At 36.0% G+C, this 25,619-nt stretch overlaps 1 protein-coding gene and 1 long non-coding RNA gene across 7 annotated transcripts in view; one reads left to right on the plus strand and one right to left on the minus strand.

Annotated features, from left to right (window-relative positions):
• LOC141386368 (uncharacterized) overlaps window positions 1-25,619 on the plus strand; it is a 171,845-nt gene that overhangs the window by 34,430 nt on the left and 111,796 nt on the right. For 2 of the 6 annotated variants that reach the window (XR_012408245.1, XR_012408246.1), the window contains exon 1: window positions 9,486-9,824. This is a non-coding gene — a long non-coding RNA (uncharacterized lncRNA). Of the gene's footprint in view, window positions 1-9,485; window positions 9,825-25,619 lie in introns of those variants that run through there. The other 4 variants (XR_012408243.1, XR_012408244.1, XR_012408247.1 and 1 more) reach the window with 3 other exon arrangements.
• The window catches only part of rims4 (regulating synaptic membrane exocytosis 4), a 74,543-nt gene continuing 57,587 nt past the window's right edge, over window positions 8,664-25,619 (minus strand). Inside the window, exons 3-6 of the mRNA XM_694455.10 lie at window positions 16,169-16,281; window positions 14,613-14,714; window positions 13,403-13,542; window positions 8,664-9,805 (exon numbers count right to left, since the gene is read on the minus strand). Of these exons, the coding sequence (XP_699547.4) occupies window positions 9,587-9,805; window positions 13,403-13,542; window positions 14,613-14,714; window positions 16,169-16,281 (574 nt within the window). The 3' untranslated portion in view covers window positions 8,664-9,586. The remainder of the gene's footprint in view (window positions 9,806-13,402; window positions 13,543-14,612; window positions 14,715-16,168; window positions 16,282-25,619) is intronic.

A 25,619-nucleotide genomic window follows, 5' to 3' on the forward strand; every position in this document is an offset into this window, starting at 1 on the left:
TGGGAATTTCATAAGAAAAACAATGGTGTGCTTGGTTTTAACGTAACTTTATTCTTTGAGTTATTTACAAGTTTCTGAACACTAATAAAATGTGTTCAATGTGCTGCCCATTGTGTTGGATTGTCAATGCAACCCTCTTCCCCCACTCTTTACACACCGCAGGAGAAATGCCAGCACAGGCTTCCAGTATCCGTTGTTTCAGGTGCTGCACATTTTATTCCCATTTTTATTAAGGTGTATCCATATACATGGCCCACCCATTATTATTAATTATTTATACAACAGTTCTGTCTTATTTTTAAATCTGATTGGCTGATAGCCATGCGATATTCTCTAATAACAGCACTCATACAGTCTCTTCACCTTTGTATATTACTCCGCCCACATACAGCTACAAGCAGAGGACACTCTACAGTTTGACAAATATTGCTGCTGTTGGACAACATAATGTACTTTTGAGGCTTTTTTTTAGTTGAGAATGTAGTTGTTTAGGTTTAGATCACAACTATGCAGTTTATTTGTAAGGATAAGGATATTTGTAAGGGTAAGAATAAAGTGCCTATTTTAAAAATTTGATAATTTTCGAGATTTAGTGCATCGGCAGCCATCAGCCTGTCTGAGCAGACCAAAGAAAGTGACTGTTGATGTTTTGCCACAAGATGGCGACGGAGACTGCATAACAAGTCCTTAGAGGAAAAAAAACTCAGCATATTCTCAACGTAAGTTTCAAACTACAGCTGAACAAATCATAATGAATAAGTTAAGTGACACTTAAAGTCAATCTCTCTCTTTTGTATTTTTAGTTCTGAATTTTTACAGTAATCTGGTAGTGTTTGCTTTGCCTTTTTCAGGGTTAATTAGTGTGAAATTCTGATTGCAACAGAGAAATACTGGGAAATCTCTGTAGACTTATAGCATTTCATGCCATTCAGCCTTTTATTCTTAAAAATTACCTGTTTTGTTATCATTTTAGACATTACGCTAGAGAATCATTCAAATATCTCTAAAGTGACGTTGGTGAATTAACATCGATTTCTGCTGTTCTGACGTTCAGCTGCAGATGTGAATAATTGGCAGGAAGAAAGTAGTTCCTCATACAAAATGGTTTTTGAGACTCATCGTGTTTGATTTTCTATTTTCATATACACGATTACGCTGTTGAACGGTTGTATAAACACAATATCAAACTCGTAGCAGTGGGACATGGCTGTATGTCGTCACTGGTGGGACACAAAGGCACAAGGGCTGTAGCCTCAAGCCAACCCACACTTCCTACCAGTGCCGATATACAGCCACATCGCACTGCTACGAGTGTGATGTTGCTCATATATATCCCAAATAAATAATAAATTGGATTTGAATTTACTTAAATTTTTATGATTTTTCATTTGGATTTATTTTGTATAACATTTTAGTATTTGCTTTTTAATTATTATTACTAATTTTAAAAATATTTGCATTGGAAAACTATTTCATATAAGGCTGGGGGTTGAGTATATGTAATTTTAATTAGCTTGGTTTAATAAGAACATACAATCAATTGTGTGTGTGGGATGTCTTTGATGTTTGATGTGTGTACAAGCAACCTGAATTCTTTGTAATTACATCAAACCAGCTGAAGATTATTCATCTGCCCTTTTGACACACACACTCACGCACACATACACAATGATGAAACACAACCGTATCCCCCAAATACCAACATCCAGCTCAATTTCCAAATCAAGAGTGCTTGATCTAATTTTCCTTGATCTCACTCTTAAAAAGCCATTTGCTGTGCTGATAAAGAGCTGAGTGAAGCTGACAGACACAGAAATCTCTCTTTCTCTCTGACGTCTGCAATACGGTCCCCTTTATCAGAAGCTTTCCTCTGGAAACCTCAGTCATCAGACACACACACAGGGGTTTTGTAAATCAGAGTGAGCTATTTTATTCTGTATAACCATTTTCAACAGAGTAACAATACACTAAATTGTGTATTAATCAACAGTGACGTTATTTTACCAATTCAGATTTACATATGATGAATAGTTATAAGGAATCAAACGAGTATCTCCATGAAGAAAAAGATCACAGCGTCCAATTTTAGGATTAAGTCCATTATTTTGTCTTATCAACTTTCAACGAGTACAGTTGATATGGTTAGTTACAAAACCGTGTGGTGTAAAACGCAACGGTGACAGAAGGCCGTGACTGTTTACCAGATTAAAATTAAATACAAAACGAAAGTCAGACAAATGAAATAAATAGAATGACATTCTTGCATGCTCGTTTTCTCCGCCGTACGATTGGATTTTATGTTAAGACCTCTGGTTTACAAGTTAAGGCGTTACAAAATCTATTTCCTATTAATTCAACAAGTGGAATGGATATAATTTGTTTTTGTACTCTATAAATCACATTCTTTTATCTGTTTCGAAGTTGAAAAGCAGTTACTGCATGTAAATATATTCAATTCAGCATCATGCTGACAAAAACAGGAGATCTGTCTTGTAATTTAACGTATAAATAATAAAGTAATACAACCGGAAAAACTGAAATAGAGCACAACATTCGGGTTCTGGAAGTACAAAGTCTATTCATTTGCTGCAACCCAGGCTCATTCTGGAAACGTAGCCTCGAGGACATTTCTGGAGACCGTGAAATACGTCCCAGGAGGAACGTATTTGTGCAGTTTTATTTTCGCAAATTCGCCTCTCGCGAGCGTGCGCTGTTTGTGCTTGCACTGTTCTTGTGTAAAAAGCCGCCGGAGGCCGCTGTGGAGCAACCGTCTGTGCGACTGAATGATTGACTTGGCAGTCGGCCAATCCATCGACCCATCCACCCTCCTCCTCCTCCTCCTTCCCTAAACCGAAGCGACGATTTACAAAAGCCGCCCAGAAAAAGAATAGCCCTCGTCCGATTTTGACATTGTTTTCGGATTTCACCGCATTCTCATCGTTACGAACTTGTTCGCTTTGTTTTTGGATTCTGTTTTTGTCTTATCTGATTTCTGGAACTGCTCTTCTCTGGACTCGAACCTGGTCGTCACCGTGGTCGGCTCCTCCCCCAGGCCTCCGCTCTGCCAACGTAACACGACGAGCTAACCGGACAAACGGTTGTGTCGGAAAAGCCCTCCATACGGAAGTGAGCCATCGGCCGGCAAGCGCGAAGAGGAGCGGCGTCACACCGCCCCGTATCGTTCTCTTGAAAAAACGAAATGCAGCCATACGTACCTCCGGGTGCGTAAATCACGGTCTTCAGAAACGTCCACGGGGCTACATTTTCAGAATGAGCTTGAGTTGATTTTCTCCATAGGGACAGATTTTTAATATTGCTGGACAAAGATGAATCAGATCCAAAATAAACAATCGTTTTGAGATATTATATGTGTGTAGCTCTCCAGGTGCTCTGGTTTCCACCACAGTCTAAAGACGATATGTGAATTGGGTAAGCTACATGGTCTGTAGTGTATGTGTGTGAATGAGAATGTATGGTTGTCCCATAACATAATATCCCATAACCTAATAATTTGGCGGTTATTCCGCTGTGGAGAACAAAGATAAATACAGGGACTAAGCTGAAAGGAAATTGAATGAATGGATGAATGAATGAATGAGTGAATGAATGTGTGTGTAGTGTGTATGCTTATTGGCTAACACTTTACGTGAAGGGGTGTAATATAAATAAACAGGGCAAAACTTTATTTGAAAGGGTGTTCATAAGACTGCCACGAAACCTTTCTAATCATGACATGAGTTTTGTAAAACAACTGAAAAGCAAAGATGACAATGTTTGTTTGACATAAACAAATACATCACAACCTTGTCATAATTCTTTCATAAACCTGATAGTCGTGAAGTCATTATAAATGAGTCATGAATGTCATAACAGCATCGTTAATATTATTTCGGACTTTATCTACTGCGGTACAAGCTTCATTTTGTCATTAAAATGTCATTAAATATTAATGATGCTCTTGAAAATAATTTGACTGGGTAATTACACTTTTAATGAGAGATTTTATTGACAAATACAGTTTGTTCCACTGAAAACATGATCAGAAAAAATGGCTTTAGGACAATCATGTTTATGACAGATTTATGACAAGTAAATCTTGCTAATGTCAAGTTGTCATAACAAACAATGTCATCTTTGCCCTTCAATTGACTGAGCAAATGACTCTTAATAACAGTTGTCATGTCATTATTATAAAGGTTTTGTGGCAGTCTTATGAACACCCCTTCAAATAAAGTGTTGCCCTGTTTGTTTATATTACAAGGTATACACTCTCAGAAATAAAGGTACAGGAGCTGTCACTGAGGCAGTACCTTTGTACCCAAAGAGTTCACAGTAGCATATTAGTGCCCAAATGTACCTAAAGAGTACATTTGAGGTATCATTATAGACCCTTCAGACACAAATATGTATCTTTTAAAAAAGTACAGCCTTGTGACAGCTCCTGTATATTTATTTCTGAAAGTGTATGTTTAAATATCTCTACAACAAAAATTGTTGTGTATCTTTCGTTATGTATGTGTATAATATATATCAAATAAATGTCAAAACAAACTTTTATTTTGGATGCAATTAATCACGATTATTCTTTGGCAAGCACTTATATTTAATAATAATCATCAGTCAGACCTGAGCTCTAAGGGTGTTAATGGTTTATATTTTACACATTAAATCAACCTGTTTTGAAATTCATAAGTCATGCATAAAAACTATATTATCCAAGAAGCTCCACTCAGCCTTAGTTGAGCAAAGTGTGCTAATTTTGTATTTTGTGATTCATAATTTAACTTTTTTTTTTTTCATTTATTTCTGCTTTTGAATTGCATTATTGGAGTTTAATCTTTCTTCTAACAACTTCTAACCAACTTTTAACTTCTAACAAGTTGGAAAAAGTGACTTTTATGAACATTTTAAATAAATTAAATGTATATATTATCTGGGTTGGTGTTGTATATTTCCGTATTAAAACCTTGTAATAAACTAACAGTCGATTTTCTCCTATTTTATCCCCAAGGTGTTTTTTTGCATGCATTTTTTTCTCTTTGCTATTTGGGCTTATTGGAACCTAATTAGAATAAAACCTAAGTATCATCTTTTGATATGATATACTTTTAGAAAAAAGTAATGTCCATATATGTGGACTCAAGGTCCGAATATATGGTTGAAGTCAGATTTATTAGCCCCCTTCAAATTTTTTTCTTCTTTTTAAAATATTTTCCAAATTATGTTTAACAAAGCAAGGAAATTTTCACACTATGTCTGATAATATTTTTTTACTGGAAAAAGTCTTATTTGTTTTCATTTTGGCTAGAATACAAGCAGTTTTAAACTTTTTGTATTACTATTTAAGGGACTAAATTATTAGCCCCTTTAAGCTATTTTTTTTGCCTAACTTGCCTAATTACCCTAACCTAGTTAACTTAATTAACCTAGTTAAGCCTTTAAATGTCACTTTAAGCTGTAAAGAAGTTTCTTGAAAAATATCTAGTCAAATTTTATTTACTGTCATCATGGCAAAGATAAAATAAATCAGTTATTAGAGATGAGTTATTAAACCTATTATGTTTAGAAACGCTTTGAAAAAATCGTCTCTCCGTTAAACAGAAATTGGGGAAAAAATAAAAAAGCGGTTTAATAATTCTGACTTCACCTGTACATAAAACACTTTTTCCTGACTGTTTTATAATGTATATTTAACATCGATTTTTTTTAACATGTTATGACTATCAGAGAATAAAAACAACTTTTTCTTCCAATTGTAGACAGTTAAAAATAGTGTTTGGGACATTTCATATGTTGCAAAACAGTTGCTGGTTGACACTGTATGTCTGTAACAAAATATAAAACATTCAAAGTATTTTAAATGGCCACTTAAGAGCTAAAATGTGCTGTCCACGTATGTGGCCACTAAGCCCTTGGAGGTTAAAGACTTATTTTTCTATACAGTACTATTTCTTACATTATATTATTTCATATTACTAAAATGCCAATAAAAGTCACTTAAACTGTAGAGTTGAATTTTCAACATTAAAAGTCAACAGAGCAGAGATGGAAGTCCCATAATGCAATTCACAACTGTAAATAAAGCGAAAGCACTTGTGAAATATACAGAAACTGTTGATTAACAGATATTATATTAATCAACATAAGCTAATGAAACCTGACCATTTTGGTACACTTCTTGGCTGCAAATCAAAGGTATTGTGATCATTCTGGTTGATTTGGTTCATGGCTTATAAAACTTGTTATATCCCTATGGAGGAAATGAACAGGAAAGAATCTTCTGGAACCAGCACTGCTGAAACAGCAGTCCTTATGCACTCTATATTGACATTCCTTGATGATTTGGTCTTGTTTTTTTTCCCTATTGATCCTATTAAAAAGGTGTGTATTTACAATAAAATGAACAGGAATGATATCCCTTTTTCTCCATGACCAATGAAATTATTCTAGAATAAACCGATGCATTTAAATATACAACGCTAATCACTACATTGCTCATTTTTGAGTTGGTTAAGCTTTCCCAAACCATTAAAAAACGATTTTTGGCACTAAATTCTCAAGACATTCAGCGCTTGGTCTAAAGAAAAATGAGGATCTACTATATTGCTACATGGATGCAGAAGTTTCTAATAATGCAGAGACAGTCTGGCTTTACTCCCTGTGACAAAGAAAGTGAGCACAAATCGATTTACTTATTGCTTTCTGAGACAACGAACATTTAATTGTTCAAAAAGAGTGTGGCAGTGCTTTGTATGGCCGTAACAGCATGATCACATCGAGGGTGTTTGAGGTAATTTTTTGTTTTCGTTTAATTGAAATAATCACTCCTAAGAGGATTTAGTCGTTACAAAAGCCTTTTGTTTTGTGGTAAACAGTGTGTTTTCTTCACAAAATACTCCTATTTTTGTAGAAATTCTTGGCTGTTTTCTTCCCTTTTATAGGTTTCCTTTGTTCACCGTCTGATCTGATGAATGAAAACTCAGAGTTTATTAATCGCTGATGTTACGTCAGGACGGCACACAGTTTTTCTCTGTGCAATGTAACAGTATTCGTTTGATCATCCGCTGCTACATGTTTGCTCGAGTGCCAGCGAAAAACGCTCTGTAATCCAGTATCAGTCGGTTCCATGCAATATCTCATTAGATCGTGGCAAACTAAGATGCCGTTCATGCGTATGCTACTATCTGATGCTACAGCCTTATCAGTGCTACTAAAGATTCTGCATCCCCAAGTCACAAATGACGAATATAAAGAAGAAAGTCAACTTTGGCTCATGCCAAACTAGCAGTTGCTTATAAGACATTTAAGATTATAAAGTGCAAAACTAAACGATGGGTTTATATTTAGAAATAGATTTTGGTTTTGTTTGGGGTTTATTTTTTGGGCCGAACTTATTTGTTGAACAGTTGAAGGTGAACTTTTAGCCTTCCAGTGCAATATTTATTCTTTTTAGAATATATTTCTCAGGTGATATTTAGCAGATTAGGGATTTTTTTTTTCATCTGGAGAAAGTCTTTGTTTATTCCAGCTAAAAACAGTTTTAGGGCTCTATTTAAACGATCTAGATGCAAAGTCTAAAGCGCATGACGCAAAAGCAAATGTCCAAATTCACCTTCGCTATTTTAAGGACAGAAAAATCCGCTCTGCGCTGTGGCGGGTGGTCTAACAGGGTTGTGACTATTCTCTTGATGAGTTCTGTGTGTGTTTTGAGAATAAACTTATCATAGTCTTCTCTTCAATTCCTTTTAAGAGTCAGTTCTGTTTATATTAGACATTGTACGATGACAAATTTGGTCTCGTTACTTTCTCTTTAACTTTACTCTTAACTTTACTCCTTTACTTTTGTGGAGTAAGGAAACTGTGTTGTACGCACTTGCTGAAGACATCCATTAGCCTACATATTTTAGCCTACTCTAACAAATTTCGTTTAAGCACAAAGATTTGTTTTAAAACTATTTCTAAATTCAGTTCTAATGTCTAGCAAACAAATAAATGAACAATAATAATGAAGTGTGGTAAAAAACATTATATACCCAAACACACATCTTACTTTTATGCCCCAAATGGTGATGCATACTAGGGTTGGGCGATGTCAACCAATTTGTCATCGTACAATGTCTAATGTGAAACATCGCGATGGACTTTAGAGCAGCTTTTAGTTGGTCAATGGCGCAGTCTATTTCAGTTCCTCAAAATAGCGACATAGCGAGTGTATGATAGGGCCCTTAATTTAAAAAAAAAAAACATTTTAAGGTCAATACTATTAAATTATTATTTTTAAATTGTCTAAAGAACAAACCATTGCTTTACCTTGGCTTGCCTAATTATCATAACTTGCCTAATTAACCTAGTTAAGTCTTTAAATTGCACTTGAAGCTGAATACTAGTATCTTGAAAAATAGTCCGTAAAATATTATGCACTATATAACAATGGTTTGTTCTGTAACCAATGGAAAAAAAAATATTACTTAAGGGGGCTAATAATAATGACCTTAAAATAGTTTTAAATTAATAAAAAAAATGCTTTTATTCTAGCCACAATAAAACAAATAAGACTTTCTCCAGATGAAAAAAATATTATAGAAAATACTGAGTAGAAATCCTCATCTTTTGGAAAATATTTGAAAAGAAAAGAAAAATTCACAGGAGGGCTAATAATTTAACGTCAACTCTCTCTATTTATTTTCTCTGATTATTTTAGACATTAAAAACCCATGTCTATTGGCCACTACTGTACTTATAAGGAAATATTTAACATTTATACCATAATCACTTTATAATCTAATGATACGGTGTCTTGCATCAGTTTTCTCTTCACCATACATTAATAATAGAGGGGGGAAAACTGAAAAATTTACAATGACGTCAAAAATTCCTGATCCAAAACATGCCACTGTTACCTCAGGAGGAAAAAAAAGGTTGTGTAAAAAATCAGCATCTGCCTTCTTAAATGTGTGTCTGCCTAGATTATTGATCCACAAAGCCTCTAGTGACCGAATACAGACGCACAGACCACAGATAAAGCCACTTGCTGGCAGCATTGGCACTGTTTCAGTAATGAGAAAGAAAGACAAATCAAACCGAACAGAAACAGAGATCGAAAGCATGAACCACGAACACTTCTCAAACTACACACATTGAATCGTTTTAAGACATATATCTATTCCTGTATTGTTATTTACGCCAAAAATAAAAATGGATGAATGCAAACCCGCACGTTTTCGTTTTTTCACTGATACATTCTTCACTATAAGTCATATTGCACAAAACCCATCCATGTTTCTTTCCTCAATCCTCTCAAAATCGAGCATGTTTTTTTTCCTCAGAAGGATGTAAACAGACCGTCGCAAGCTAATGTGTTGAAAGTCTGGTCTGTGTTCTTCCTCAAGTCTCTCAGAGGCTTTTAATCTTATCTCATCTGCGTGTCGATTCTGGAATATTCCCAAAAGCTCATTTGAGTTCTTGCGTAAATTCTAGAACATTCCAGAGGGCTCCGGTGCACAAGTCATTGCACAGCCAGCTCTCTTTGGGATGGGGCGCAGTGAGAGCCCTTCCAGAGAAACAGATTAAGTGTGTTTTTTTTATTTTAGGAGCGTTCGCAGCAGGGCCCGACCGTGCTCTCCAGAGAAAGCTGAGACGAGTGTCGGATCAGCGGAGCCATCGTGGGGTCCACCATCGAGGATGTAGGGAACAGCTTGTACCAGCCAATCACCATGCTCGACAAATCCAGCTCCTCCAATAGGATGCGAGCCACGCCCATGAAGCACTTACGGTCCATCCGGCCGTAGTTTCCCCAGACGATCACCTGTGCATGAGAGATGGAGGTAAGGAAAGTAGTTTAATTCATGCATTTCATTTTATGGTGACACTTTATTTTAATGTACAATGCATGCTGTTATTCTATTTTTGAGTTAATTTAATTAAAGTTTTTACTTTATTAATTTATACAGGGGAATACAGTTATTCAAACAGTATATAAGGGAATTAAAAACAAAAAATAAATACATTTAAAGGTGCAGTATATAAGTTTGACACCCAGTGGTTGAACTAGAAATTGCACTCCTAGATCAAAACGAATGCAAGCGCAGGTTGCCAGATTAGGAAAACCAACAGGAGAGAGCCTGACTGTAGAGCCTAAATGCAGGGTTTCTGTGGGGTCTTACAATGTCTAAAATCTCAAATCCAGATTTTAGGCCTTAAAGGTCTTACATTTAGTGAAATACTGTGCTGTAGGTCTTACATCTTTTTTAAACAGGTCTTAATTTTTCCTTTGTTCATATATTGCCAAAACACATACACTCACCAATAATCCATCCCAATAAAACAATTTGAAAATATATTTATAATGGTGATTTTTAACTATTTATCATAACGGTTTAATTATTTTCCTTACAATAACATTTGTTTAAAAGTTCTCCATGAATGTACAGCTGAGGACACAAAACATTTTAACATTTTTTTTAAAAGAAGTTTATGTTGGGAAAAAAGTGTAATGATTCAAGTAGAGGTTGATGTTTTTACGCAATATGTAAAATATTTAGATGAGAAATAAAATCTAAAATATTTTAATTGTTTATTTTTGATAGATCAAATAAAAATCTTTTCCATCTGGGTCATTTGAAAAATTCCTTAGCCTTTAGCGATGGCACGCAAGCCATGGCACGCAACAGAAGGAATATTTTCCACGTTAAAAGGAGTTTTTGTCCTAAACAACACCAGAAATTTATTTTAGTTACAACTTCTATTTCTTTCAGCTAAACAACATGATGAAATTTGACAATGATCACCCCAGGTACAGCTCATGTGCTTTATTCAGTGTTGAATGTTAACAATGTGAGTTTAAATGCCATTTTATATGACATTTATTGCCATACTACTGAAAGCAGCAGCAGATAGTTCAGCTCAGATCTTGAAAATAAAAAATGTTTGATATTGAACAGCACCTTAAAATCAAGTATATTAAGTATTTTTTCAGCCGTTGAGATGTCTTAAGAGCTTTAGGATAGGTTAGATTATTTTACAACCTCATAAATAATAAATTTATTGTTCTCATAATTTACCATAAGTCATAGAATTTTTTTGTTCTTTTAATCTTGTTGAATTTTCCAATCCAACAATCTCGAAATATTCATTCGTTCATTTTCTTGTCGGCTTAGTCCCTTTATCAATTCGAGGTCACCACAGCGGAATGACCCTCCAACTTATCCAGCAAGTTTTTACGCAGCGGATGCCCTTCCAGCCGCAACCCATCTTTGGGAAACATCCACACACACATTCACACACAAACACTCATACACTACAGACAATTTAGCCTACCCTATTTAACTGTACCGCATGTCTTTGGACTGTGGCGGAAACCAGAGCACCCAGAGGAAACCCACGCGAAGGCAGGGAGAACATGCAAACTTCACACAAAAACACCAACTGAACATAGGTTCGATCCAGCGACCTTCTTGCTGTGAGGCAACAGCACTACCTACTGCGCCACTGCCTCGTATCTCGAAATATGATTTTGTAATTTAAATTAAATTATTTGTTACTTCAATTTATCTGAGAGTCTATAAGATTAATACAGTTCATTCATAACTTTCAATCTTAAATCCATCATATTAGGCTACTTATCATAATCCAACATTATAGATTTTCGTTATTTCATTATTGATAACTCATTATTGTTATCACATTATTAATCATTAATGATAAAGTAATGATAATCAATATTTAATTAATATGTTTAAAACTAATATTATTTAATCATATATGTGCTTCTCAGCTTAAACTATATTTACTTCTGCATTTAAGTAATACAATGTCAATGTTTTTGCACTGCAGGAATAAAACCTAACTATTGAAATGTGCTCTATTGTTATTAAAGACAAAAAAAAATACATATTCTCTAAGCAAAACAAATGATTTCTACGATGTTTTTGTGCTGTAATATCATGTTCTTGACAGGTTTTACAGTTTGTGATTCATCCATATACAGCACAAAACTGAATAGCTAATTCAGAAATATGATAATGAATGTGGGAAGACTTAAAAAAGACAAACGAGCAGCCTGTCGATCTGAAAGTTTCATTGCATAATAATAACACTGGTGTCTGTTTGGATGGAGGACACTGAACATCAGCGCATAAACACATGCAAATGATGTTTCTTCCAGCACATGAACATCCTGCAGTCTGTTCTAACCTTTAATGTTTGTTATGACAGCCTTTCATAAATGTTGTCCTTAGAAAAATGGTGAATTCAGAGAGATAGGAAATGTTTCCCCTCGTTCCCTCGGAGCAGCTAAAAATAAAGCATTTACTGCATTGCGTTTTCTTTTCCGTTCTCCCTAAATGATGGAAAGGTGGTGTCATAAGACATGTATGTATCTGAGAAATAATGCTATATTTATTTTACGTTACTAATCTGTGATTTAGATGGAGTATATGCACAGGGACTTTTCATTTTTAGCTAAAGTTCTTTGGCACAATAATCAATATATTGACTTATCGCACAACACATGGACATGAGCTCAATCATTTTTGGTGATGCAATATACAGGGTGGGCCATTAAAATGATTACACCTTAATATAATGGCAATGGTTGGTGATATTAACGTCCTGTTTGTGGCATATTAGTTTATGTGAGGGCGCAAACTTTTCAAGATGGGTGGTGGCCATGGTGGCCATCTTGAAGTCTGCCATCTTGGATCCAACTTTTGTTTCATCAAAAGTAAGAGGGTCATTTGACACATCAAACCTATTGGGAATTTCACAAGAAAAACAATGGTGTGCTTGGTTTTAACGTAACTTTAATTTTTTCATGAGTTATTTACAAGTTTCTGACCGCTTATAAAATGTGTTTAATGTGCTGCCCATTGTGTTGGATTGTCAATGCAACCCTCCCTCAACACCGCAGGAGAAATGCCAGCAGGCTTCCAGTATCCATAGTTTCTGGTGCTGCACATCTTGTATCTTGTAGCTAAAATTATTAACCACTTTGGGCAATTTTTTTTTCGATAGTCCACAGAACAAACCATAATTATACAATAACTTGCCTAATTACCCTAACCTGCCTAGTTAACCTAATTAACCTAGTTAAGCCTTTAAATTTAACTTCAAGCTGTATTGAAGTGTCTTGAAAAATATCTAGTCAAATATTATTTACTGTCATCATGGCAAAGACAAAATAAATCAGTTATTTGAGATTCATATTCCTCAAAACTTTGGGGACGCACTTGTATGTTCAAAAATAAAAACTGGAGGGGCTGTCCAGAAATGACATGTTTCATTGTCATATCGTCCATCTGGTGGTCATGTCTGGTACTGCAGCCTAACAAAATCTTACTGAGAGCTCATTTGTGAGATATCAACTTTAAATTTGGAACATAATTTGTATTATTTATCATTTTACCTGTACAACTTTTCCCTGCGGACTCTCAGAAAACACAAGGACTTGATTATAAAGAGGATCTAGTGATTTCCGGACAGACTTTGTCTTCTTTTTGGCAATGCAGATGCCGTTTTCCAGAAGATACACTTTAATGTAGGCAGCTAAAAAGAGAGAGGAAAACAAAAATGTTAGTAATTCAAACAGAATCAGTAACACTTAAGTACCAATTCTCACTATTAACTAATGGCTTATTACCTGCTTATTACTAAGTTATTGTCTGTTTATTTGTACTTGTAAAGTACATATTCTGTGTGATCTTATTCTACATCCCTATACCAGTAACAGTCAAACCCAACTACTACCCTAAAGGGATAGTTCACCCAAAAATGAAAATGTCCAAGCCTGAAAAGTGGTTCCAAACCTTTATGATTTTCCGTTTTTCTGTTGAACACAAAACAAGATATTTTGCAGAAAGCTGAAAACCTCTAACCATTGACTCCCATGGTAGGAAATACAATTACTGAGGAAGTCGAACGTTCCAGCTTTTCAGCTTTTGTAAAAAATAGCTATTTTTGTGTTCAAGAGAAAAAAGAAAATCATAAAGGGCGAGAATTTAGAGAGCTTTCAGTTTTAAATGAACGATCTCTTTATCCAATAAAAAAGAGCAAAGGAGTTTACTGAGGAAAAAGTCAGAGTGAATGATTTCTTGTGAAAATTATGTTTCTACATCCTCAAGATCAGCAAGAAATTTAAAATAAAAACCCAAATTATACATCTCTTTGCAGTGTACACTACAAAAAAGGCTTTTCTCACTAGAAGTTTTTGTCTTGTTTTTTAGTCCAAAATAATCTGCCTGTGGGGTAAGTAGAATAATCTTACTTCAAAGCGAAAACAAGATTATTTTGCTTACCCCATTGGCAGATTATTTAGCTTTTTTAGAGGAAAAACACACTTAATTTTGACTTTTTATTTCTGAAAACAGCTTTTTTTGCTTGTCCAGAAAATGCTTCGTGATTAAAGAATTTTTAGATAATTTGACTTGAAACAAAACAAAAACTCTAAGAAATAAAAGCTTTTTTTTTTTCAAAACACACAATGAATGTTAAAGTAGTATGAGGCTGACAATTAAAGATCCAATCTAATTGAAATTGCCGGTGGGTTTTGTCCTCTGGCTGAACGAATCTAACTGTTGTATTAGACTCATCCTTCAGTGCGTCTGCTAAAGAATCACCTGGGGGGCCTTTAGATCCAGGTTTCATGATGAGTCCTCGAGCCTGAATGACTTCCACCTCCAGCTGGCCGCTTCTCTCCATCAGACTGATCTCTACATCTCCTGAAAAACGTGAAAGAGGAGTAAGAAAGCTTTCTTCCCTGCTTTTTCAGAGGCATGTTTATCTGTGTTTAAATATGTGACCCGAGTGGACCACATACCCAGTCTAAACTGTGTTTTACTGTTAGCATAATTTGAAATCTAATTAATAAAAGCTTTCCACTAATGTGTGGGACAAAATGAGGGCCAGACCGAATCTGTAAAAAAAGCAGATTTATGCTGAATAGTTATGAGAGTATAGTAGCGAAACACTTACCACATGAAATAAAAAATAAAAAAAAACTGTTTAACTTGTATTTAAGTTTATTTGTATTTCATTTTACAGTGCAAATCCAGTTAGATACACTTGTTTGGTAAACAAAGCAAGTCTCTCATATTGTAAAATGTATATTAAAAGACTTTTTCAACTGCATTGTAAACAAATCATATAAACATTTGCATATTATTAAAAATATTGCTGAAATTAATTTAAAAACTGAATATATATACAGTATATTTACACATTTACATAAGTAAATAAGTAGATTTAGTAATGGGCTAAAAATGAGTAGATTCAGTGTGGGCCTAGACAAAATATATGACAACATATTCAACATTTCATGTTCTGAAACATGAGGTTTCAAAAATAAAATCGAAATATCGAGAAAATCATCTGAAAATTCTTAGCAATGCATATAACCAATCAAATACAATTTGTTTTTCATATATTTACATTAAGAAATGTATTAAATAAATAAAAAATGCCAAAACTTTGTTCAATTAAACACAGAGAAAACTGAAGTTACAGCATTTGGGAACAGAGATGAGGTTCTTAAGGTGAATGTGTACCTTGGCTCAAAGGGTCATACAACAAAAAATAAGGTCAAGAATCTTGGTGTAACTCTGGAGTCAGATCTGAGTTTCAATAGTTATGTCAAAGCAGTTAGTCGCAAGAATTAGATGCTTTATTTCCAGTGAGGACTTAGAGACCCTTGTTCATGCTTTTATCAGCAGCAGGGTGGATTACTGTAACCGCCTCCTCACTGGCCTTCCCAAAAAGAAAATCAGACAGTTGTAGCTCATCTAGAATGCTGCGGCCTGGATTCTGACTAGAACCAGAAAATCAGAGCACATCACACCTGTCCTCAGGTCTTTACACTGGCTCCCAGTTACATTCAGAATAGATTTTAAAGTATTACTACTTGTTTATAAATCACTAAATGGCCTAGGACCTCAAAACATTACAGATATTCTCACTGAATACAAACCCAACAGATCACTCAGATCTTTAGGATCATATATACTAGAAATTCCCAGAGTTCAATCAAAGCAGGGTGAATCGGCTTTCAGCCCCTTTTAGCCCCTCACTGCTATTTATACACTTGTTTGCATTAAAGAAAATGCCAGCTTTTATCCCGTTCATCCAAATCTGCATTAAGATGTGAGGCAGTCTGTGTAGATGCTGTCAGATCACTCACCCATTGAAGTTGTAGCGAGTGTTTGTCTGCCCACAAACTGAGCCGGTCCCATCCCGTCCAGAAAATCACTAAACTGGGCATCAGATGCCAAACACATTCCACTGTAGTTCAAGCTGAAGAGGGGGGGAAGAAAAACAGGCCAGTGTTACTCTCAACATTTGCATTCATGACTTTTTTTTTTTTTTTTTTTGCTGGATTGATTGTATAAAATGCTGGGTGCCACTTCATATTTTATGAATTCCTACATATACATAAATCATTTTGTACAATTCACTTTTGCAAATAACAGACTTTTTAAAAATGCAATTCATTCATTTTCCTTCAGCTTAGTCTCTTATTTATCAGGGGTCGCTACAGCAGAATGAACCGCCAACTATTCTGGCATATGTTTTACACATTAGATGCCCTTCCAGCTGCAACCCAGTACTGGAAAACACCCACGCACTCTTGCATTCACACACATACGCCAGGGCCAATTAGGTTCATCCAATTCACCTACAGCGCATGTGTTTGGACTGTGGGGAAAAAAACAGAGCACCTAAAGAAAACCCACACCAACACAGGGTGAACATGCAAACTCCACACAGTAATGCCAAACTGACCCAGTTGGTACTCGAAACACCGACCTTCTTGCTGTGAGGTGACAGTGCTAATCACTGAGCCACCGTGTCACCTCACGCAATTCTTCACTTTTTTCGAAGTCTTTATTTAAATGTTACAGTGTATTTCTTTTGGATTTCACAATATAATTGTAACGGGGGATGTGACGCTGACAACAGGGGTGCGGATCCAAATGCAGGTTTATTAGAATGGTCAGGCAAGCAATGGTCAACACAGGGGCAAACAGATGTATACAGGCAATCCAGAGTCGTAGTCAAAATAACAGGCAGATGGTCACAAGGCAGGCAGCTAACAGGAATAAACAAATAAACAAGGCGAGGATTAAAAACACGGCAAAGCAAGACAAAGGTAACGCGTTGTAATGTCACTATACAGAAAACAAGACTCAGCAACAACTGTGTGTTAGTGTGCTGTATATGTAGGGCAGGAATCAGTCCAAAAGCAGCATCAGCTGTGAAAGTCTGATCAGTGGAGACTTGGAGCAGGTGTGTTTGTGTGTTGCATGACTGAATATGTAGTCCATGAAATGGCGGATTTGTAGTTCATGTGAATCTATTCCAGCGATCTCTGGTGGTTAGATCGCTGGTGATCGTGACAATAATATTGTGCTCTGGCCTCTAGCCAGGCCCCTTCGATGTGCAGGGTGTTTGCGCATGGTGAATGCGTGTAATCGAAAGCCCTTGTGATCTCACTAGCCCGAATGTAATTTTTTGTAGTTCCTAAATTTGTTCGCTCTAGGCTTTGCTAAGCTAACTCTGTAAATCCAATGTCTCCTTTTGCATTGAACTTTGAGTGTCTTACATTTAGAGATGTTGTTTATGTTCACACAGCTACATTACACATCAACTAAAGTTTAAAATACCACAGCGTAGTGGACCATCCCTTTAAGTTAATGTAATCATTTTTTACATGTACGTGGATTGAATGTAAAACATTTCAAATGTACCAAAAAAATATATAGAAATTGTGTTGATTCAGCTTATTTTAAGTAAGTCAAACAGCAAAAAATGTGTTACTTGCAAAATCCTGGGGGGACTGTAAGATCAAATGCTTTGTAAATACAGGCCCTGTTTTTCAGTGTGTAAAACTAAATATTAATCAGATTGCCTGACTTAAAGTTTCATATTAGAAGAGCACATGTATGACAGACTTGAGAGTTTATATTTGATTGTGTTTTTCTGCGAACGGCGTGGCTGTGTGATGGATGAACAGAAGACACTCGTCTTTTATAATGAAGACAGACAGCCGTAAGCCTGACAGTGAAGCTGTGCTCTGATAGTGCGAGTGCTCTGCTGGAGAAAAGCCAATGCACACAAATATAATCACACCGTTTCCGGCTCCTATAGGCACATTCCAGAGCCAAAAAATCATCAGCGCATTATTGTTTCTAGGGGATCAGCCGTGCCAGATTCACCCCCGTGACCCTTTCAAACAGGAGCTCTGGCCTTCATCTAATAGCACAACAGTGACTGGACACTTTTTTTCATCAGCCTTGGCTCCGGAAATATTTCTCTGATTTATTTTTTCCCCAAAAAACAAACGATTCAACAAAGCCTTAAAAAATCACTAACCACAATAATAAAAGTTTCTTGCGTTTTTTTCTTGCATTTTCAATTTTCATTTTTTCTCAGAATTGTGAGCTTTTATTTTGTAATTCAGTTTTTGTCCTCAAATTGAGAGGTCGAGAAAAACGCAAATTGCATTTTTCTTTTCAAAAACATGCCTCCATGATAACTTGTATAAAATTTAAAGCCAAATTTGAAATATTAAGAAGAAATAATTGTACAGATTTTATATTAATAATGCTAATTTAGCTATTCATTCATTTATTCATTTTCTTTTGGCTTAGTCCCTTTATTCATCAGGGGTCGCCACAGCGGAATGAACCGCCGACTTATCCAGCATATGTTTTACACAGCGTATACCCTTCCAGCAGCAACCTAACACTGGGAAACATCCACACCCACCCATTTACACTCATACACTATGACTAATTTAGCTTATTCAATTCTCCTATGTCGCATGTTTTTGGACTGTGGGGGAAACCGGAGCACCCGGAAGAAACTCACGCCAACATAGGGAGAACATGCAAACTCCTCATAGAAACACCAACTGTCTCGTATCAGCGACCTTCTTGCTGTGAGGCGATAGTGCTAACCACTGCGCCACTGTGTTGCCCCAAGCTATTCATAAATAACAATATTAATTTATGCTGTTTTATATTATAATTTTAATTAAAATAAACATGGCCATATTCACTTTTTAATATTACTAATATAATATTCAGAATGATATTCTACTAACAGAGTAAATACATGTGGATAATATTAATGATAGTACACTGTAATTAAAAACCTAGGGGTCTCGCACAATAAGGTTTTTCAAATTTAGTTGAATTAAACATAAAACAATAAAGTTATTTTAAAAAAATCTTGAGTTGTGTTGTTTCAGCTCATTTAATATATGTAGTACAGGCAGCAAAATTTTTTTTTAAATGTACACTGGAAACCCAGGCTCATTATTGATACATTTCTGGAGAGCGTGAAATACCTCCCAGGAGGTATGTTTAATTTCAGTTTTTGTTTTAGCGAATCCACCAGAGGCCGCTGTGTACACTTTTTCAGGTCTTAAATTTCTATCGCGATTTCCATTTATGCCTTCTCTTCTTGCGTAAATGCACCAGAGGCTGCTGTCGAGTGAGTGACTGACCCACCGACCAATAGTGTTTTCAAAAGCACCGATTGACCCTCTCATCACCTTCCCTAAACCCAACCGATAGTGTTTTCAAAAGCACCAATTGACCAGCGCCCGCCACCTTCCCTGAACCCAACCGATAGTGTTTTCAAAAGCACCATTTGACCAGCTTTTACCGCCTTCCTTGAACCCTACCAATAGTGTTTTCAAAAGCACTGATTGACCAGCGATCACCATCTTCCTTAATCCCAACCAATAGTGTTTTCAAAAGCACTGATTGACCAGCGATCACCGCCTTCCTTAATCCCAACCAATAGTGTTTTCAAAAGCACTGATTGACCAGCGATCACCGCCTTCCTTAATTCCAACCAATAGTGTTTTCAAAAGCACTGATTGACCAGCGATCACAGCCTTCCTTAATCCCAACCAATAGTGTTTTCAAAAGCACTAAGACCAGCGCCCACCGTCTTCCCTAAACCCAACCAATAGTGTTTTCAAAAGCACCGCATGACAAGTGCCCACTGTCTTCACTAAACCCAACCGATAGTATTTTAAAAGCAATCCAGAAAAAAAAGTCCTCGTGGCCGCTTGATTTTTACTAAGTTTTCAGCTCTTACCATATTCTCTATCTGTTATTTACTTGTTAATTTTATTATTTTGTTTTTGTTTTACCTGCTTTCTGGAAATTGCCGGACTTGAACCCTGTCATTGCGGTCAACTCCTCTATGCATCTCAAGTCTTCTGACGTACATGGCGAGAAACTGGGCAAACTGGTAACAGCAGAAAAGCCATCCACACGGAGGTAGGCAACCAGCTGTTAAGCGCGAAACGGAACAGAAGCTGTCGGCGGCATCATACCGCCCCGTTACGTTCGTTTTAAAGTTGAAATGCAGCCATATGCAGCTCTGGCTACATAATTTGTGTTCTTTAAAAATCCATAAGGGGTACGTTTTCTCAATAAGCCTGTGTTGGTAAAAAATGCTGGGTTCCACACAATCGATTTGTGTTTTGATGATGTAAAGGAATTACGTTTAAAATGAAATGAAAATGAAATAAATTTAAGTAGATTGAATGTAAAACAATAAAGTTGTCCATAAAAATGAATATTTCGAACAAACTTTGATGCTCTGTGCAGTACAAATCAAAATTTTGTAACCTACCATAAATACTGTATAATTTAAAATAAAAAGACAGGTACAGTACAAGACTAATGTTTACATCATATAAAGCACAGGCAAAACATGGCTGAAATACACAAGGAAATTAAATCAATGGGATAGCTCACTCAAAACAAATACCTCATCGTTTACTCTCCCTTCTTTCATCTATTGAATACAAAAGAAGAAATTTTGAAGATTGCTGGTTTTTGGCACCTATTGACTTCCATAGGAGGAAAATAAATTACTATATCAATTTGTGCCAGCTCGCTTTCTTCAAAATATCTTATTTTGTGGTCAACAAAAGAAACTCAAACAGGTTTTGTACAACTAGACCGAGTAAATGATTGCAGAATTTTCATTTTGGGGTGAGATTACAGACTGAAACAGGAACCAAACAGAACTACAAGCTAAAAGTCCTCATCCAAAACAAGGAACGTGTGACAGATTCTTCAATAACAACCTCAAATTTTTCTTTTTACACCTGAACATTTTTTCACTCTCAGGTAAATCCTCTAAAGCACACAGACTTAATTTTAGCTATCTATACAGGTAACGAAGCTCATACTTGCTTATCATAGCTTTTTTTTATGAACAGAAGGCAGCCACTTATGCTCGGATGAGATTAATTAGGTCTAATTTTTGGTAACGAGATCCATTTTAGATATAGAAACAGATGGTGGTGGGGAAAAAGTGTGTTTTCCATATGCACGCAAAAAAAAAAGGCCAAAGAGGGCAAAGAGGTGCTTTTTTGAGCCAATGTTATTTTTAATAAATTCAGCATGGAGGCTTCATTTAAAAACATTTAAATCTCTAATCAAACTCAAATTTTGAATGGGATTTAACTAATATCACAACAATTTATTAAACTTATTGAATTTAATTGATTAAACATGGTTATATTTTATAATAAGGTTCCATTCCAATGGTTATTTAATGTAACAAATGATGAACAATGCACTCATTATAGTTTTCTTATCTTTATTAATGTTAAAGTGGCTCATTGTCAGTTCAGGTCAACTTGCAGTGCATTAACCAATGTTATCAAGCACATCTTTGGAGTTTAATAATGCATTAATGAATGTTAAAGTATGATTTATAAATGCTGTACCAGTATTGTTCATTATGGCATGATATTAACTTACATTAACTAATAAAACCTTATTGTGAAGTGGGACCTTAAAAACTCATCAAGATGAGTGTTTTTAAACATAGTTTAAACTGAGAAAGCAAAATGCAATCAATTATTATTGTCATATTTTAATACAGATTTTTAAAAGTGTTAATAAAAACATTCTGTATTTATGTAAAGGTGCATTAAAATCATCAAAGTTCAATAATTCTAAGATTTTTCAATGCTCTTCCATTGTAAAACTGTACTGTAAAAAATATAATATATGTACAGTGGTCGCTTATTAATTGCAGGAGTTACATTCTAAAAAATAATCCACAATAGTTGAAATCCACGAAGCAGTCAGCTTTATTTTTACAATTATTATTGCTGTTTTAAGGCTGTAAATCCCCTCAATACACACTTTATACACTTTTTCCACACAGGCTTTAACATTTTCACATTTCTCTCTTGTTAAAAATTCTCGAAGTTCAAATCTTTGTAAAAAAAAAAAAATAAGTCCAGTATTATAGAATGAAAACAAAGATCAAAACTATTTGATCTTCGTTTATTTACTCTGTAATGACGCCCTACAGCCGCTTAACTTCTACCTTCCTTTAGCATGTCCAGAAGTTGCGTGACCGGGTGCTACCGCAGGTGATGGTGCAGAATGTTTTGTTGACATTTGTTGTGGGGAGAAAACTTGTTAACATACAGTACAGCACTTCCGAGTCATACTGCGAGTGATCGAAGATTTATGTAAATTTAGCAAGCCTGAAAACATTTTGTACTGTACAGGAGACACGGCACAGTTGAGATTGATTGACAATGGTCTACTGCCAATCAGGACACAGAACACAATGCGCTGTAGAAAAAAATAAATGCATCTGTGAAAATAAATCTGTGAAACTGCGAGACCATGAAAGGTGAACTGCATTATAGCGAGGGACCACTCTATACAGTCAAAATCCCTTTAAGGCAAGTCATTTCACTCGGCGGCCAACTTTGAACTGCCTCTCGGGCAGTATGCTCGGGCATTCTGTCTGAATGGGAAACATCAAATTTTCCAAAACTACTTAACAAGCTTACTATTGAATTTCATATTAGGAATCACCAATAAGATTAAACAACAGCTGTCTCTTTAGTTTCATTTATAAACGTCTGAATTACACAAAACCTCAAGAAAATCACGTCTGGTCCAAGCCCCTCCCCCAGAGTATTGTCAGTCTATAGCAATCGACGATTGGCTCCTGTAGTAAATGGCGAGCTTTATTTGCCATACAGCGATCAATGATTGGCTCTTGTACTAGTAGGCGGGGCTTTATTCACCATATTGACCGTTACCCTTTTCCCCATTCAAAACGATACAAGATGCTGTATAAGTTTAAGTTGGGATGTCGGGTGACCAATATTTAATGACTAGCTAGTGTCTAAGGACAGCGTTATTTTGATGTCCAGTAACGACATAAAATGGCGTTGATATTTGGTTGATTTTAGGTTGTGGAAAGTGACCAAAATCCGGGAAAAACGGGAGCATTGGCAAGTTTGAATTACCTTAAGTTGCATGTTTTTGGACAATGGGAGGAAACCGGGAAGAATGTGGAAACTCCACACAGAAATGTCGGCTGGCTTGGTAAGGACTAGAACCAGTGACGTTTTGGCTGTGAGGCAACAGTGCTAACCAGTGGGCCACCGTGCCACCCATCTAGGAAAGGAGGAGGAGTAGGGGTGGAAGAAGGGATTGACTAATTGGCTAATGTATGACCAGCTGTGTTCAAAAATAAGCACGTCATCCTCTCGAAATTAGTTTATAAATAAACTTCACAAGATGAAAAATAAAAAAATATATATTTTTTTTATATATATTTCAGTTTACATAGATATATTCCAGAAAGTCAGTTTAATGTAATAAAAGCACTATGAAAGTAAGTTAACTGTTGGTCTAAAATTCAACCAATAGTGTGAGTTGGGGATGGGATCTGTTTTGACTGACAAAGGGCAGATGGGGTGATTGTTCGGGAAACCTGTTTGAAAACACTCATTATTTGAGTAGTTCTGGAAACAGATTCATCAGTATTTTTAAAACCTGTATCTATTTAAAAAATCTGCATCACTCCGATTCTCCTTATTCTCCTTCAAGCCACTTACAGCCTCATCTCTCTCTCCTTTCTCCATTGCCGCTCCTCTGTTTGTTCTCAATAATCCTGCTCACTAATGTGGACGGATTCATAATTAATTTTCTTTCTGCGGTTTGACCTCGATTCTCTTCAGCGCCCCTCTGCCCGTCTCTTTCGCTTGGCGTCTCCGCACAGGTCTATTTTTATAATGCTTTTGGGAGGGTCCAGACAGTCCTGATGCCTAATACTCAGACTGAGCATCCCGAGAGATGCCATTTTCATTGGCTCCTCGTTCCCTGGCTCGTTTTTCACTCCATCTTGTCTCTGTGTCCCTCGTCAATATCTAGTTCATCATTTAGTCTCTTGTCCAGTGTCTCTGATGTGTCCCTCTCGGTTCTTCAAGGAACGGGCATCATTTATTCCTCAATGTCATTCCTATATCTTGTGGATCTTTATTGGGAGTTTTAAAGAATAATTTTCATATTTCATATCAATTCAATATCAATTAGTTGACATTACTTCGCAAAGTGAGTAAACCTGTTGCCTTAAAATTATCATCTAAATTCATTTTGTGGATAACTACAAAAATTAAGTCAGCTTAACGGTTCCAAGTTAAAATGGGTTCACCCAGATTTTTTTAAAGTTAAGTCCACTTGTTGCTTTTAAGGAAATGAATTTACTCACTTTTTTAAAGTAAAGATTTGTTTTCAGCATAGGCTCATTCTGAAAACATACCCGTATTTACATTTCTGGAGATCATGAGTTATGTAGCCAGAGGTATGTACTGTATGGTTGCATCTCGTCTTAAAAACGAATGCTATGGGGCGATATGACACCGTTCCTTTCGCGCTTACCAGCTGACTGCTTACCTTCGTTTAGGTTTAGGGAATGTTGTGAGTGGGTTAATATGTGGGGTTTGGGGAAGGACGAGGGTGAGTCAGATGATCGGTCAGTCAATGATTTAGTCAGTCAGTCAGAACAGCAGGTGCCAATGGCACTCACACGAGAAGAATTTAAGAACTGAAAAAGTGTACACACCTTTGGTGGATTCGCGAAAACAAAAACTGAAAAAAAAAAAAAAAAGTACAGTAGCTCCATGTATTTGGTGCTTTGAGCATGGGTTAAACGATTTTTATATTTTAAGTTTTCTATATTTCAAGTTATTTATACATTTTACTTTAATCATAATTGTTTCATTTTATAAAGTTTATTTCAATGTCAACGAATTTCAAATTCCACAGACAAAACACTGCATATAAGACATTAAGACTAGTTTTCAGAGAATGCATCTTTTATACAAAATATTTCAGTTGTTCAATTATTTTCATTCGACTTAGTCACTTATTTATCAGCAGTCACCACAGCGGAATGAACCGCCAACTATTCCAGCATATATTTTATGCAGCAAGTGCACTTCCAGCCGCAACCCACCACTGGGAAACACCCATACACACTCTCATTTACACACACACACACTACAGCAATTTAGTTTTACTCAGTTCACCTATAGCGCATGTCTTTGGACTGTGAGGGAAACAGGAGCTCTCGGAGGAAACCCACGCCCACACGGGGAGAACATACAAACTCCGCAGAAACACCAACTGGTCTAGCCAGGACTCGAACCATCGACCTTCCTGCTGTGAGGTGCTAACCACTGAGCCACTGTGCTGCCTGATTTCAGTTTTTTCAGTTTATTAAATAGAATTTTAATCTGGCAGTACAAAGACAAAACACATTTATAAACAAGACAA

Source organism: Danio rerio, chromosome 6 (genome assembly GCF_049306965.1).
Source record: "Danio rerio strain Tuebingen ecotype United States chromosome 6, GRCz12tu, whole genome shotgun sequence".
Classification (NCBI taxonomy): Eukaryota; Metazoa; Chordata; class Actinopteri; order Cypriniformes; family Danionidae; genus Danio; species Danio rerio.